Source organism: Arachis ipaensis, chromosome B5, assembly GCF_059453495.1.
Source record: "Arachis ipaensis isolate K30076 ecotype BB chromosome B5, ASM5945349v1, whole genome shotgun sequence".
In the NCBI taxonomy this organism is placed as follows: Eukaryota; Viridiplantae; Streptophyta; class Magnoliopsida; order Fabales; family Fabaceae; genus Arachis; species Arachis ipaensis.
In genome coordinates, this window is record NC_142440.1 from 152,410,577 (window position 1) to 152,425,407 (window position 14,831).

Genomic DNA, 14,831 nt, shown 5'->3' on the forward strand with positions numbered 1-14,831 from the left:
AATTCATTTTTAATTTATATTTTGTATTTCAATATGTATACTATACTAGTGGTTTATTTTGGTAATTGATTTTAGTATACACCTAACATGTTTGATACCTAGATATATAACACCATTAAAAAATCATTTATAGAATTTTCTCCTTTTCCTTTTTCCATATTTTTTTGGTTAATATTTGTTCATAATATTTTCTGCATTATAGAAATAAATAGTTTCTACAAAATATGAGCCCATGTTTGAGTGGTGAAAATTGTCATTGAAATGAATAAAACAAGTAGAAAAATGAAAAACAACTAATTTGATATTTATGAAATGTAATTTAAGTAAAAAAACCACCATTGTTTACGATCTTGAAACAATGTCATAATATCTTTTCCTAAAAAATTAATTTACCAATTATAATTGGATTAAATTTAATTTAAACACTTCAACCATAAATATACCTTCACCATTGAGGCATATATAATAAAACCAATATTTATTGCTTTTCTGGTTGAACTAAGATTTTAGAACAAAACCACGATTTATGTCATTTTCCCATTTAAACCAAAACCGTTTAGAGATTTACATTTTCATTTTCTTGTTTTAAACCACAATTCATATACAATAAAAGAATTTACACGGACGTAACCAACTAACCATTCTTATTTTATGATATTCATGTATTATTGAATTTTTATGAGTAAAAAAAAAAAACTTTTTTAGATCCAAACAAATTATTTGAACAAAATTTTTAAATATCGCAAAAAATTACATTCGCTTTTAAAATTCCTTGATCCAAAGACACTTTTAATGATTTTGGTTCGAACATAAGTTTATTATTCCCTTTAGTATCAATAAGATGAAAAAATGGTTAAAATTACTAGTTCCTATTATCATTATCTTCTAGTGGCAGTAAAGGAGAAATCTTAACGTAACTCTAATCATGGCAACCCATCCGCAGAGACCTTAGCATCTGAATCTCTACATATTCATTCCATCAAGTTCAAAACTATCCACCCCCCACAAACAAACAATGTAAAAGATGAATGTAAAATATACTAACATCTAGAATTTTAACCATTGCATCCAAATCTTACAATGTACAGCATGCTTGTATAGAAACAAGGAATGGTACAACATGCATTCTGGTTAGCTTTAGTACATTGGACAACCAAAACTGTACATAATCAGCTGTTTGCTTTGCAAGAAACATCTGAGACGGTTGACTTCCACCCAATACTGTCCTCTATCAAACTCCAGAGTTCACCTAAACCATGGAAGTAAATTTGAATCTTAAAGATTAACACAAACTCGATTTAAAGACATAATCTTGTAAGCTTGTTATGAGTTTAACCTTGAGAAAAAAGCACAATGGAATGGTGCAAATTCTCATGCCAAGAACATTGTGCCGTTGCCATGCTGTTGTGTTCCTTTATGCAAATTATTTACAAAGAACACACTTCAGATTTAGCTTCAACATATTCCTTTCATCTTCAAGAATGTAGTTCCAATCTCAGGGGATAACCATGCTGGCGAGCCGAACCTGCTTTTCTAATGGCAAGTAGCCTTTGAGTAGTACACAAGTATGATGCACCACTTGCAGCAGAGAATCAGCGCCATGATTCTCACTCTCATCAATGGGTTGCGAACCAGGAACATAGGAACCATCTGCTATCTGAATTGCCCATTGGTATATGCGTTCGGCTGACAAAAAGAGATGGGAAACAACTGTTTCTGCAACAACATCCCAGCTCTTGTCATCAAGAAGAGACACAAGGATGACTGGTAGATCGTTCAGCACCGTTTGTTGGTCAACGATCATAAAGGGCATATATTTGCAGCAGGTGGCAGATAGCAAACCAAGAAACTGAAATGCCTGCAGAGTAAATAAGGAGATTTATTGTAAATGGAATAAGAATCATAACAAATTCAACTTGTACAATTTCAACAACATTTTGTTCTCCAATTAAGTATAATTTTAAACACAAAAATATCAAATGTATGATCACAAAAATACGTTAATTTCTGAAGACATTAGCATTGACTATCAGGTCCTACCGTGGAAGGAAAACTAGATACGCAGCTAATTTCAACTGTGTCAATAAGCCACTGTCTTTTAATACTTCCATCTGCATGCTGCAAAGCTGCTGCAACTTCAACGAGTACATCCCAGAATCCTGCAAAATATGAAATTTTGGCAGACATTTAAAATGAACACATCCAAGCTTAACATGCCTCCAAGTTCCAAATAGAAGTAGCAATTCTAACTCAATTAAGAACCATTAACTGCTTAACCCTAAATTGATCTGTTTTCCTGTGCTCTAGAAAGTGTTAACATTGGGTCCCGTAGCAGAAAACTTACCTTGGATTTTGGAGTTTAATACATATGATTTCATTTTTCCAAGTTCAACAAGTGCAAGAGAATGACTCTTCACTAGCTTGATCTTCATAAGGACCTTCTTTCGCACATCAACAGATTGGACAGCACCATGAACAAACTCCTCATATGAAACCTGTGTTTGTAAATGATTGCTTAGGTCACAAGTTCAAACAGACCTTTGATATATTATAAGCTTAATGTCACTAAACTTAGTGCGAAAGAAGCTGAACTAACTGCAAAACATCAGCATGCATAAGGCATGAAACAGTAAATAATATTCTCAAAAGGAAAAGCTGATAAAGAGACAGTTCATGTATCCATACCTTCAGAAAATCCAATAACCAACTCTGTGGAGCCCTCCCTAAGCAACTTACTGCTTCAGCCCACTCCTCTGCAGAACTAACATTGCCTGACACTATACTGCCAGAAGATTGCATAAGTGGCAATAAAGTAAATAGAACTTCCATGCACCTCTCAACAAGGCAAATGTGATCAGAAGTGCCCACAGAAACTTCATCTAGGCACTCATAAAGACCCTTCCAGCATGAAATACGTAACAAGCTGCCAGAATTTTCACACGAGGTAAATGAAGACAAATGATTATTTACATCACCAAAAAGTTTTTCAAGCCTGGAGCTTGAAAATACTTTTACAAAGTCTGCAAGATGAATTAGCAGACATGACTGCAGGTTTATTTCAAGTGTCCTGAACCTAGAGAAATCAGATAGCTCATCAAGAAAAGTTAGGAGTGAATCAAATTGATTTGCGTGAGCTAATGCAAACTGTACGCATTGCTCCCTAAGAGTACCCATCTCAAAAGCAGAATCTGCTTGCAACAATTCGACAACTTTGGCCTCGTATCTCATACAACGCCTGGTAATTGCTCCCCAATCCAAACTAGGCAATCTGGGAGCTCTAGAAAGGCACCTTAATACAGCAACAACTGTAACAACATGTACAATAGTACCTGGCTGAGAATAGATAACGAAAAAAAATGAGAACAATCAGAAGAAACGAACAAAATATAAAACTTAGTGAACATGAATAGAGTTGGCAAGTTTAGAATGTATGTTGCAATTCTATCAAATATAAAGAGTCCTTACCTAAATCTGGAATGAAAAGTAAAATAGAATGATCAGATACAGTTATCACAATGGATTGGCATTCAATGATGTTATCATGGCTATTTCACATCAAATGGAGGAAAAACAATTCAGTTTGAACATATCACTTGTGAATAATTTGAGCTAATTCTGTGAAATGCCACATGATTTTTTACACAAACTATAACTTCAAACCCAAAACTACCTTCAAGTGAATGATTAATTGCACTAGAAATAAATATGACATAGTTTACAAAATCTGAAGAAGGAATTGCATATTTCAAAGCTTAAGAACTCCAGAATAATTTGCAAAAATAAAGGTAAGAGATCTACCACAGTGTATTTGAAATCCATAAGCCACGAACTGAGTTTCCAAACCACATTGTCCTCAGAAACACTTTGAGAAACAGATTTTGAAGTAGTTTCCGCTACATTATTATCACTTTCAATACCCAAATGTTCCTTGGACCATAAATGATGTCGAAGGAAGCCAAGTACCCAGGAAGCATATTGTTGTAGCTGATGATTATCAGAATGTTGTGCCACGAGAAAAATTTCTTGCACCAAAGATGTTAAGTATGGTTCAACAACAGAACTCGTTAAAAGAGGACCCACAACAAAAGACGAATCCTGTTGTTAACATGGAGGGATGTTAAGATATGAAACAAGGAACAAAACCAAATATTAACAAATATGTGTGAAAGATAGCAGCTAGTAAATTACCTTCTTCTGATAATCAGTTTGCTTGGTGTAATTTGGAAAATCCACATGGACCAAAATCCCTACGCCAGCTCCCATAGCATTAACAACTCCTAGCATACCACCAAGATGGACCAGAAAAGGGAAAGGGTTGGAGTAACATTTCCTGAACAGTTCCAGCAAACCTTTAATGTTTTCGGCCTCAACAGGGTGAACGCCTTCATTAAGTATACAAGAAAGCACCGTCCCTGCTCCAACACATGATGCCATCATTAAATTCTGGTGCAAAATGCCAGACTTCTTCACAGAGATTAAGTCAGAAATAAACTCTTTAAAGCCAACCACAATTTGGTCCAACTCAGTATCATCCATCAATTCCATTCTCTGGCAAAAAGCAACTATTGTGGGAAGTGCAAGACAGGACCCTAGTGCTAAAACAATCGCAGATTCTTCCCCATGGGAACTAGTCTTCAGAACTAGTGAATTCACATATGGAATCCATGATAATACCAAGCTTTTAATCTTGAGAACAGCTTCTAAATTTCCAGCTCTGTATACTGCACTAATGGAAGTAGCCAAACCAAGAACCAGACCAGCAACACCCCATATATCTTCTTCAAAATCCTCAGTGTTACTAAATGATTGTTCAAGTACCTTAGCATTCACCTCATGAGAACCAGGTGGAAAGCATGAGCATAGACTGTCCAAAACAACAGACAAAGATCGAGTTCCTTCACGTATCACTGTAGCTAAGGCTGTAACAATTTTTCCTAGCAACTCAGATTCTGGAACCATGTTAGCTTCATTTTCAACAGTGGAGTTATCAGCAGCTTCAACCCTGGTAAGAAGATCTTGGCATGATAAACCCAATCCAACACCACATGCCCCTTTTACAAGGGAACTTCTGCTAGCAAAAAGGACCTGGAAAAAAGCAGATTTTTTTTTTCAAAAAATCCCTCTGGAAGAGTGTATGTATGTGTACAACTACACTTCTAAATACAACCTCGTAACTCATAAGAAAGCTGTCAAATCAATAACAGAAGTCAACTACCAAATCAGTGACAAGTTTTTTTACACATCATCACCTCTTGTCTTCAATCAACCCTCACAACTCATCCATGTGATTTGGACCTAACTTGGAAAAAATGATGGGACCCCTTAGAAAAACTGCATTTTTTAGCCTCTCTTACTGCACAGCACATATATCCAATGGTGTTCTTCAACTCCCTATTCATGCACCCTTGACCCTACTACAAAGGTGAACAGGACCCCAAGTATGCTACAGCATGTGTATAATGTCATACAGGTTTGAATTCTTTTCGCCATGAAGTTTTTATTTGAATCACAAAGCAAAGACAAGGGAGAAGGTGGAGTTAAAAGACTGCTGCAAACACTTGCATTACATCTAACATATTTAGAGCATTCTTAACCTAAAACTGCTATTCTTTTCGTATTAGAATAGGTTTTGTTTCCAAAAATATTTTCTTAAACATAACCTTTTTTTTTCAGAAAGAGAAAATAATGATACAATAGAAATACTCAAACAAGAATGGGGGGAAAAAAGCACCTCAAGAAGTCCTGTGATGTTATGATATCTCTGTTTATGATCAGTTACATGAAGGCAACTTGAGATAAATCCAACAGAAATTCCAGCAGACCATTGACGGTGTTCATGTTCATGCTGAAGCAACCACTCCAAGAGAAACTTTGAAGCAGCAGATTTAACAGTATGAACAGATGGAGGCAAAACCTAAAAAGAAAAGCCAAATCTCATAACAATCTGGTGCTTATCACACAAGACTTGCTATTTCTTTAATGGTTTGTGATTATTTTATAGGCAATAATTTTTTGTGGGATTTTTTTTTTAATTTATTGTATACAAATAAGTTAAATCCAAATAATTCAATCACTGCAAATGATCATTTATATTGCAAAATTTAAGTCAAGTCATTGTTAATACCCACATAATCAGAAGTTTGATAATCCTACCAATGGCTTATTGAGATGCCAACAGGCAGCAGTGGAGCAAAACTTGAGGGAAAAGAAAAAGTGTGCATAACTATGGAAAGTTTCTCACCAAACAGAGTGCACCAATAGCCAGTGCAATATTTTCAGCAGCTCTAGGTATAGCTTCATCTGCTAGTGCCATCATTCTCTGCACAAAATAAAAAACAGAAAAGAACATGTAATAAGATAAATTTGTGTAAAACTTGCATATAGCTGAACTTTGAGCAAACAGGATATCCATAACAACATTAAGCTAAACCTTTAAAATATCACTGGCAGCTTTAGACGTTTTATCTAGGACAGTCTGTGCTTTTGTATCATAGGACGCAATGTAAGCCTTCATCCAACGTCGCACAAAGCCTTTCCACGATTGCAGCGCCATAAGTGCAAGCATGATATTTCTTGAGAGCTGAAGAGAAGAAGCCATTTCCACTAGAGCATTTCCATACCCAGCATGTACATCTCTTAGCCTCTGAATACTTATGATATCAGACTAAAAGTGAAGCCAATTCTAAAAAAATATAGCTAATCTTTTGACATCTTACTTTTGATTCCTGATAGGCTTTCACGTCTTTAGGAGTAAAAGAAAAAGATAACAAAGCTGCACCAGGCAATTTTCTAGCTTCACTAGTATTACCTGCAAATCGGAAGTCTGTGTCAGAGCATATTCAAACAAGGACCAAATTAATACATTAGACTAGGGGTGTGCATGGCCCGGCCTGACCCGAAGATCCGGCCCGGCCCCGAACATTTTACGGGCTAATTTGGTGTGATTTTACCGGGTCTAGGGTCGGGTAAGGGTCTCAAAAATAGACCCGGTCATTATTTCGGGTCGGGTCCGGGCAATGGCTCGGGCCATCCGCAATTAGCCCGGTGGCCCGGTCATCATACATAATTAATATTTTGTGTTATTAGTGATGGATGATGACTATTCTTATGTGGAATTTAAGTATTGTAAACCTTAATATTTTGTGTTATTAGTCATTATAAGACTATAAGTTAATGTTTTATGTTTAAAATGCATAAGACTTTAGACTAATGCATAATATTGTTATTTGTATTGAATTAAATATTTGGTGCTATTAGAAAATATTAGTATTGATTGTGGTTATGCTTTATTTTTAGAGAATGGTTGGTTCTTGTTATATTTTTCTAAGTGAATTTTACCATGTCAAATAATGGTTGGAGTCCTGAAAATTTGGATATTTTCACATGCTAGCTTACAAGAAGGTATCAAGGTAATGTAATGTTAACGGCCCGGTTTTCACCCGGTATAATCGTGGCCCGAAAGTGTGTAGGTTTCATCAGGTCTAGGGCCAGGTTCGAGTCTAGGGCCGGGTTCGAGTATAACAAATAGGTCCGGTATATATTTCGGGCCGGGTCTGGGTCATATCAAACCCGGTTTCACTCGGCTCATAAACACCAAAGGGTAAAGTATCAATTTTGTCTCAAACGTTTCAAAAGTGACTCAATATTATTCCCATCTTTAACCACATCAAGAATACTACCAGAGAATATATACCTTCTCAAACCCCATTCAGCAATTTAGAAGAGAAGAATATGGGGTTATATAGCACGATGACGATTGGCAATGAGGAAAAAACCCATAATATTATTAATCTTTTATAATTTAATTTTTCTTTTTTAATTTTATTGTTTTTTAACTTTTCTAAAAAAATTATTTACTATTGTATATCATTAGAGTTTGCCACATGCAACATTTAATAATATATTAATATATGTCATCACTTAGTAATTTTTGTCGGAGTTAATGGTTATGATAAACATTGAGTCACTTTTGAAATGTTTAAGACACAATTAGGACTAAGAATATTAGGGACAATATTGATACTTATTCCAAACATTTGGAACAAAAATAATACTTTGCCCAAAATATAAAGTAGCAAATTTTCTGCCACCGCACTAAAGGAAATATTGACCCCTTTTTTCTGCATTGTCATTTCTTCAACTTAGCTACAACCACTCTAGTACTCCATTTAGATTTCAGAAAATTCAAAATACATTTATTTCTAATTATCTTCTGAATTAAAAATGCAAACGTAAAAGTCACAGGGAAAAGAAAAAGGAACACCATTTAGGAATTTCAACTCCTTTTTAACCCCTTTTTGGATCTTCCTAGTAAGCATGCCATGGAATTCTTATTAAGAAGAAGACAAAATGGAAAGCTAATACTGCCATACCTGAAGAGAATATAACCTGTGGAAGTACATCCACCAATTTCTCAATCTTACTTCCTGAAACTCTTTTCTCCTTGACCAATCGTCGGCGATTTCTAAAACAAAAAAAACACAAAATTTTAATGAAGTTAATCATATTATCCATTCATCAGATTAATAAAGGTATTGTAGGATATGATGTTTTACATGTGCTCATGTGTTATTATCTTGACTTGAAAATCCTCCATGACCTTCAGTATTTTGGGACAGGTCTCAGAAACAAACAGCTCCAAAGTTCTTTTTTTAAAATCTGCAATACTTTTTTCAAGCTGTGACACCTGGAAAATGGTAATATAACAATATTAATGGAGAAAGTATAACTCCTAAAATAACAACATTCCATACATTCAGAACCAGGCAAAGTATACTTCATATTGGGAAAGAGCTTCCAGGGCTGAAACTCTAGCTTTAGCCCACTGGGCCTCCTGACTAGAGGTAGCTACGCCCCAAATAATTTGCACCACACTCTTTGATGCTTCTGGATAGGCTTCTGCATCCATTGCACCCCACCTTAAAAGAAAGCAAATGCTGCAAAGACAGCAAATTATGAGGAAGTGTTCTTTGTTGAGACAAAAGGATTACAATTTAACATGAAATTCAAGAGGGAAAATAGAATTAATTTGAAATACCATTCTAATGCAAATCTAGTAGCTAAAAGAAGAACAAGGTTTCCAATAGTAGACAGAACCAAATTTGTCAATGCTACTTGATAAGAATTGGGATGCAAAAGCCCAGGGTAAAAACTATTCTGTTTAGCCTGTCAACTATTTTTGGAAAAAAAATAAAAATAAAAATACCCCCATCACTGGTATAGTACAAGTCAAAAAAATACAAGCATATGCTTAGAACCTTAGACATGCTTACCTATGTGCAAGAACAGGATCAGAATGGTATCCTGGCACATGCTTGGCAATGACACCCCATGCAGTGTAAAAATCTAAATAAAAAACACAGCATATCCCATTAAAATGCTTTAATACGTCTTGATACTGTATTATTCCAGAAGATGTAATTCAAAGACAAAGTTGACAGTACCGATCACATCTGCTTCACAAAGGTGGGCAAGTCCTTGCAAACCAAGAACTTTAATTACAGGATCTGGGTTCTCAATGCAAGTCTGTATATTTGAACATAAGACCATGATTGCCAGAAAAGCATGCATTGAAGGATAGAATCAAGAAAACAATATACAGGTAGGGCATACCGAAACAGACAAGATAAGGTCAACACCCCTATCAGGGCTTTTATAGCAAATATCTCGAATGGAAGCAGCCATGCTTATACAGATAGCTCTCTCTGACATGAAATCAGTGAATCCTTTGGGAAGCAAAACACCCTAAACATGGAGAAAATATAAAATAATTAAGGTAATTTTGATAGAGTAAGCTTCAAAGAAACAAAAGGGATAGTATAGTGACAATTTCATATCCAATATACTACTTTGTGCAAGAGCCCTTTGAATCTGAATTGTGGACTCTGGAAAATGCAGTCTCCATAAATAATAGAGTTAGTCAATGGAACTAATAATTCAATTTGTTCAACCTTGCAAATACAAGTTTAACTCATTATGCTACCAGTTCCATTTCTTTTGGACTAAAAGAGTTGTCTCTGCCTAAAGTATTGACTGTGTAGACTGGATTAGAAACTTACTTGCAAACTTGGAAAAGCTCGATCATTGATCTCCCAGGTTCGACACAGTAATCGAGTTGCTGTAGCATATAACGAGCTGCATAATTTTTTAAAAAAGAATAATATAAAAACCTGAATTGGATGGAATGAGTAATTGAACGTAGTAAGAGTTCTAATTTATACAAAGGAATAGCAGAAACTATTCATGAAACAAATTGTTTTTCAATGTCATTGTGGTCCCTTTTTTCAACTAAATATGTATAGAAGCTCAAATTTCAATCACTGGGACCAACTCTTCTAAAGGATACTTATTGTCAAAAGGGACATCAATGGCACAACATTATTGCTATGCTAGATAAACAGATATGAGATATCATACGGCAAAACTACGACAATAGTAATATTTATTCTCAATATCTAATCGAGTACTCACACTTTTGCATCTTTGTTAAGCATCGGCAAGAGAGTTTGAACTACCAGTGGAATCATTGCTGAATGTGAAGCAAGTGATGGCAGCATTTCCAAGATTTTTAGCTGCAACAACAGTTTTAAAATGTGTGTGTGTGTGTGTGTGAGAGAGAGAGAGAGAGACAGAGCGAAATAAAGGACCATACTGACAAATAATCGAGACAAATGAACAGTATGTCGAGCAATAAGTGCCAGTGAAGAAGGGAGAAATTACCAACATATCATGGCTAGCAACATCTTTTCTTGTGAATATATTGCTGTAAAACATAATGGTTAGCAACAAAGGAACTCCCAATCTGGGATCCATAATGGCAATAGAAGACAAAGTATCAACAGCAGCAGCCTCCATTGATGGATGAATCAACAAAACACCAATAACAGCACTGAGTAACAAGGGCATCTCTGCAAGAGCATACATTGAAATAACATCAATCTCTTGCATCCTTCTAACAAAACAATGCCAAATAACTCCATTCCCATAGGCTAGCGTCTCATACCAGTCAAAAGTACTTCCTGAAAATGTGTGAGAGGTAATGAAGACTTTCGCCGGTCAATAATTGACGAGCAGAACCCTCGTACACGGGAAACCCAAGATATTGGTCTATCATGCATTATTTTGGTTTCATTTGTGCCATTCAAAACCAAATTTAGAAGGAAGATTTTGGAAGAATATTCTCCATCCTGAAACAGAAGAGTGATAGTATTTCTAAATTATATTATTACTAGTTATAATTCTCATTATTATACTTCTGTCATTCTAGTTACACTATTGGAGAGCTTGTAAATGAATATTCAACCTACAGCATTTTAATCTCTATATTCTGTGTTAAATGAAAGTTGGAAGGAGGAGAATAGAGAGTGGGGGAAAAAATAATGCCAGACAACAACCAAAAAAAGGAACCTGATACCACAGATGTTGCACAAGTCTTGAAAGTATAGTTCCTGGTGTGCTTAGATAGTGAGCTCCCTTCTCAGTTATTGGTTTATCGTTTGGCACCACAAACATTTTTACAAGGAGCTTCTCCAAAACAAGAAGCAAATCGGCAGCCAGTCCTTTCACACATTTGGAAGGAGAAGACATAAGGCTGACAGTGGGAAGTAAAAACAAAATCTCTTCAATTGGAGAGGATTTAGTTCTGCTAATAGCATCATCTGCATGGGTAATTATCATAATAAACAAATTATATTAAAAAAATTGTCATTATACAGGATAACTTTAAAATTTTGAGCTGGAGCAAATTACAGCAGGAAGAAGTGATATAGCTACTCCCATATCAAAGAACCATATACGGCTATTCAGAATCCTGGAAGATAACATGCATAAACCACACATAGCATACTGCCAAGTAGCTAATAAACCAACCAACCAAAAAAATTGAACCGAGTTCATCACACCAGGAAGAAAGAGTATGCAAAAGCAATATTATGTGCATAACCTTGTCTACAAAATACAAATGTTATTGGCTTAGGTTAACTTGAAACTCGAGGATTCTAAAAAGAAACTTGACAATTTTAAAAAAAAATCATACTTCAATTATATTCAGTTTGAATGTATGAATAAACTCTGAAATCAGGACAATTATAGCAAACTTACCACTATCATATTTCCACTTCAGGATTAAGAGAAGAAGTTTCAATACTGAAGCCTGTTCATGCTCAAGTTCTGATTGAACAAATATTGTGAATAATGCTACCAAAGTCGATGACAGACCAGGTACCCATTGCAGCCCAAGATCCTTCTGTACAGATAAGAGGCGCCTTGATAATTCAAAGATGCGCTCGTGACCACTTGGGTACCACTTAAGACAAGTGAGCAGGGAAACAACTGTTTCTAGAAATTCCACAGAAGAGTTTTGAGCCCCAGTAATCAGCTGTTGACAGGGACCAAGAACAATATGAGTACAGGGTAGAACAATAAGCACCAGTGTGGACTGCGAATTACAAGAATACAAGGTACGTACCAATTTCTTTCCAGCCAGAGACTTCAGTACCACTATATATGCCTCCGTCATGTGTTCTACAATATATACAAATTTATTGTAGTCCTAAGAAGAGCCAATAAGCAATAAAGTAAATAATAACCATTAAAAACTTATTTAACCCAAGATAAGCAGTTCTTCTTTCACAATTGCACTTACTTCTGAGGTCTCGTGTGGAAGATACTTGAGGCATCCAACTACGAGCCTAAAAACAGGAATAGACTCATAAGGAAATGAGCAACAAAATGAAGCCAAAGATGAGACCAGTTGCATTGCAAATGAAGTGGAAGATGACTCGGAAACTAATAATCTTATGATTGAGAAATTCAACAATGGCCTCAAGAATTCACAAACTTCGTCCATTCCCAGTCGCTTATTTTGCAACATAAACATCAACACTTGCTGCAGTAGTTCAGGTTGAACTTCGGAACAGCTAGACAACACCTGACAAATATCAAATCACACTTAATTCTATATTTACTACAGAAATGAGATGATAAAAAATGTAAAGTCAGTTTCATTAGCTTACTAATTGCTTTATGCACATGTGACATATTGTTCCAATAGCTAACAAAAAATACTATGTGCATGCCAAATATCAGTCTCAATAATTATAAATACATGTGTTGTTTCACATACTATTTTGTATTTCAACATGTATTCTGTACGCGACACATGGTTGATAATTATCTCTACTCAACCAGCTAATTCTATTCAACTAACTTTATCACATGTCTAACACACCCAACTAAATGAAATTTTCTCTGTTGCATTGTGTTCTGCATTTTCCAGATACTTGCACAAACCTACACACTCCTCAGAATTTCTTACAGAATCCCTTGCAAAACTAACACGGCATTTGCGGCACAAGATACCAATAATTATGAACTCAAACTAAAATGTTGATTCAAAATAACTCATAATCATAATAATAATTCAAAATTGAGCTGTTATATTAACAATCAAGAAGCTCATAACGGATGCAGTGAAAACGAGAGAAGAAACCTTGACGAAAGGGTGCGTTTCAGTGGAGGAGAATTGCCACGTGGCATTGTTCTTCTGGAAACCGTAACGAACAAGGAAGCCCAAACCCTTGACGAAAACGGGGACGAATCTCGGGTGGGATCCTTCGAGGGCAGAGTGGAGCTCCAGCAAGGCGAATTGGAGGGGGACGACGGAGTCCGTTACGAGGCGGCAAAGCTCGCGGACCGAAGTGTCGACGACGTTAGGGGAAGAGGAATTGAGGCATTGGGAGATGGCACGCCTTCCCGGGTCGGAATGCGGGTTGGATCGGATGTTCTGGAAGATTGATGCCACTGCGAATTTCTGGAGGGAAGGTTGGGGGAGTCGGGTCTTTTCGAGAAGAGGGTCGTAGGAATCCATGGAGTCAAGTGTTGCGACCTCCAGGAATCAAATTCAGAGAAGAAGAAGAAACCAGAGTGAGATTTTTCACTGAAATAAAATAAAAAATATATATATTATTTTTCAAAATCCCATTTTTCAATATTAATATTTTAAATACATTTTTTTTTTTTTTTACACTTTGTTTGGATGGAAAATGAAAAATAGAAGGAAAGAAAATAAGAAAAAAAAATGGAAGGAAAGAAAATGAGAAGAAAAGTTGATTTTTTGTATGTTGTTTAGATGAAGAAAAAATAAATAGAAAAACGGTTCCGCTACGTTACCAACATCATATCTGCCAACTTCTGCCAACTTTTATTTATAATTGTGTTTCATGGAAGTGTGTTCGTAGATGTGTCTAATAAAAATATTTTTTTTATAGTTGTGTTTAATAGAAGCTTCTTTATAGATATATTTTTTGGATGTGTCTCTTTATATATGTATTTAAAATATATTAATTATTAGACACATCCACGAACACACTTCCATGAAACACAATTATAAATAAGAGTTGGCAGAAGTTGGCAGATAATATATTGGTACCCTATACTTTTCCATAGAAAAAATGAGAGGAAAAAAATCATAATCAAGTAAAATTACATTAATACTCTTCATTTTTCTTTTACTTTTTTTAACACTATGGATAAATTAATAATTTGACTTTCATTTTAAAGTTATCATCCATTTTCATCAAGTTTGAGAGGAAAACTTGGAGGTGGTCCCATGCCACTATTTTTCCTTTTCTTCTAATTTCCATTGTCATTCAATCAATGGAAAATGAATTTTTCCTTACATTTACCTTTCTTGCATTTTCTATTGATCCAAACAGTACTTATAGTGTTATTTTGTATTGAGTTCACATAATAACCGCGCTAACTTCCCTTCGATCTTTTCTAAAAGAAAAAGTATAGGTATCAACATATTATCTGCCAATTTATTTGTCAAC

At 35.4% G+C, this 14,831-nt stretch overlaps 1 protein-coding gene across 3 annotated transcripts; it reads right to left on the minus strand.

Moving 5' to 3' along the window:
• Positions 1-948: 948 nt before the first annotated feature.
• On the minus strand, positions 949-13,951 carry RST1 (ARM repeat superfamily protein). Of its 3 annotated transcripts, none has more exons than XR_015883476.1 (26): positions 13,490-13,951; positions 12,644-12,928; positions 12,467-12,550; positions 12,100-12,376; positions 11,407-11,657; positions 11,003-11,186; positions 10,720-10,907; positions 10,471-10,571; positions 10,059-10,134; positions 9,613-9,744; positions 9,444-9,525; positions 9,273-9,345; positions 8,777-8,936; positions 8,556-8,686; positions 8,373-8,464; positions 6,717-6,808; positions 6,431-6,643; positions 6,242-6,319; positions 5,732-5,914; positions 4,189-5,085; positions 3,799-4,095; positions 2,686-3,333; positions 2,345-2,495; positions 2,041-2,159; positions 1,337-1,858; positions 949-1,249 (listed from the first exon to the last, which is right to left on the minus strand). XR_015883476.1 is itself a non-coding variant. In XM_088488036.1 (25 exons), exons 1-25 carry the CDS (start codon positions 13,865-13,867, stop codon positions 1,496-1,498), a joined length of 5,535 nt encoding a protein of 1,844 aa, XP_088344162.1. In that variant the 5' UTR covers positions 13,868-13,951; the 3' UTR covers positions 949-1,495. The 3 variants fall into 3 exon arrangements, 1 of the variants encoding a protein (XP_088344162.1); XR_015883477.1 differs by having other exon boundaries at positions 12,467-12,522; positions 13,490-13,930; XM_088488036.1 differs by having other exon boundaries at positions 949-1,858.
• Positions 13,952-14,831: the final 880 nt, after the last annotated feature.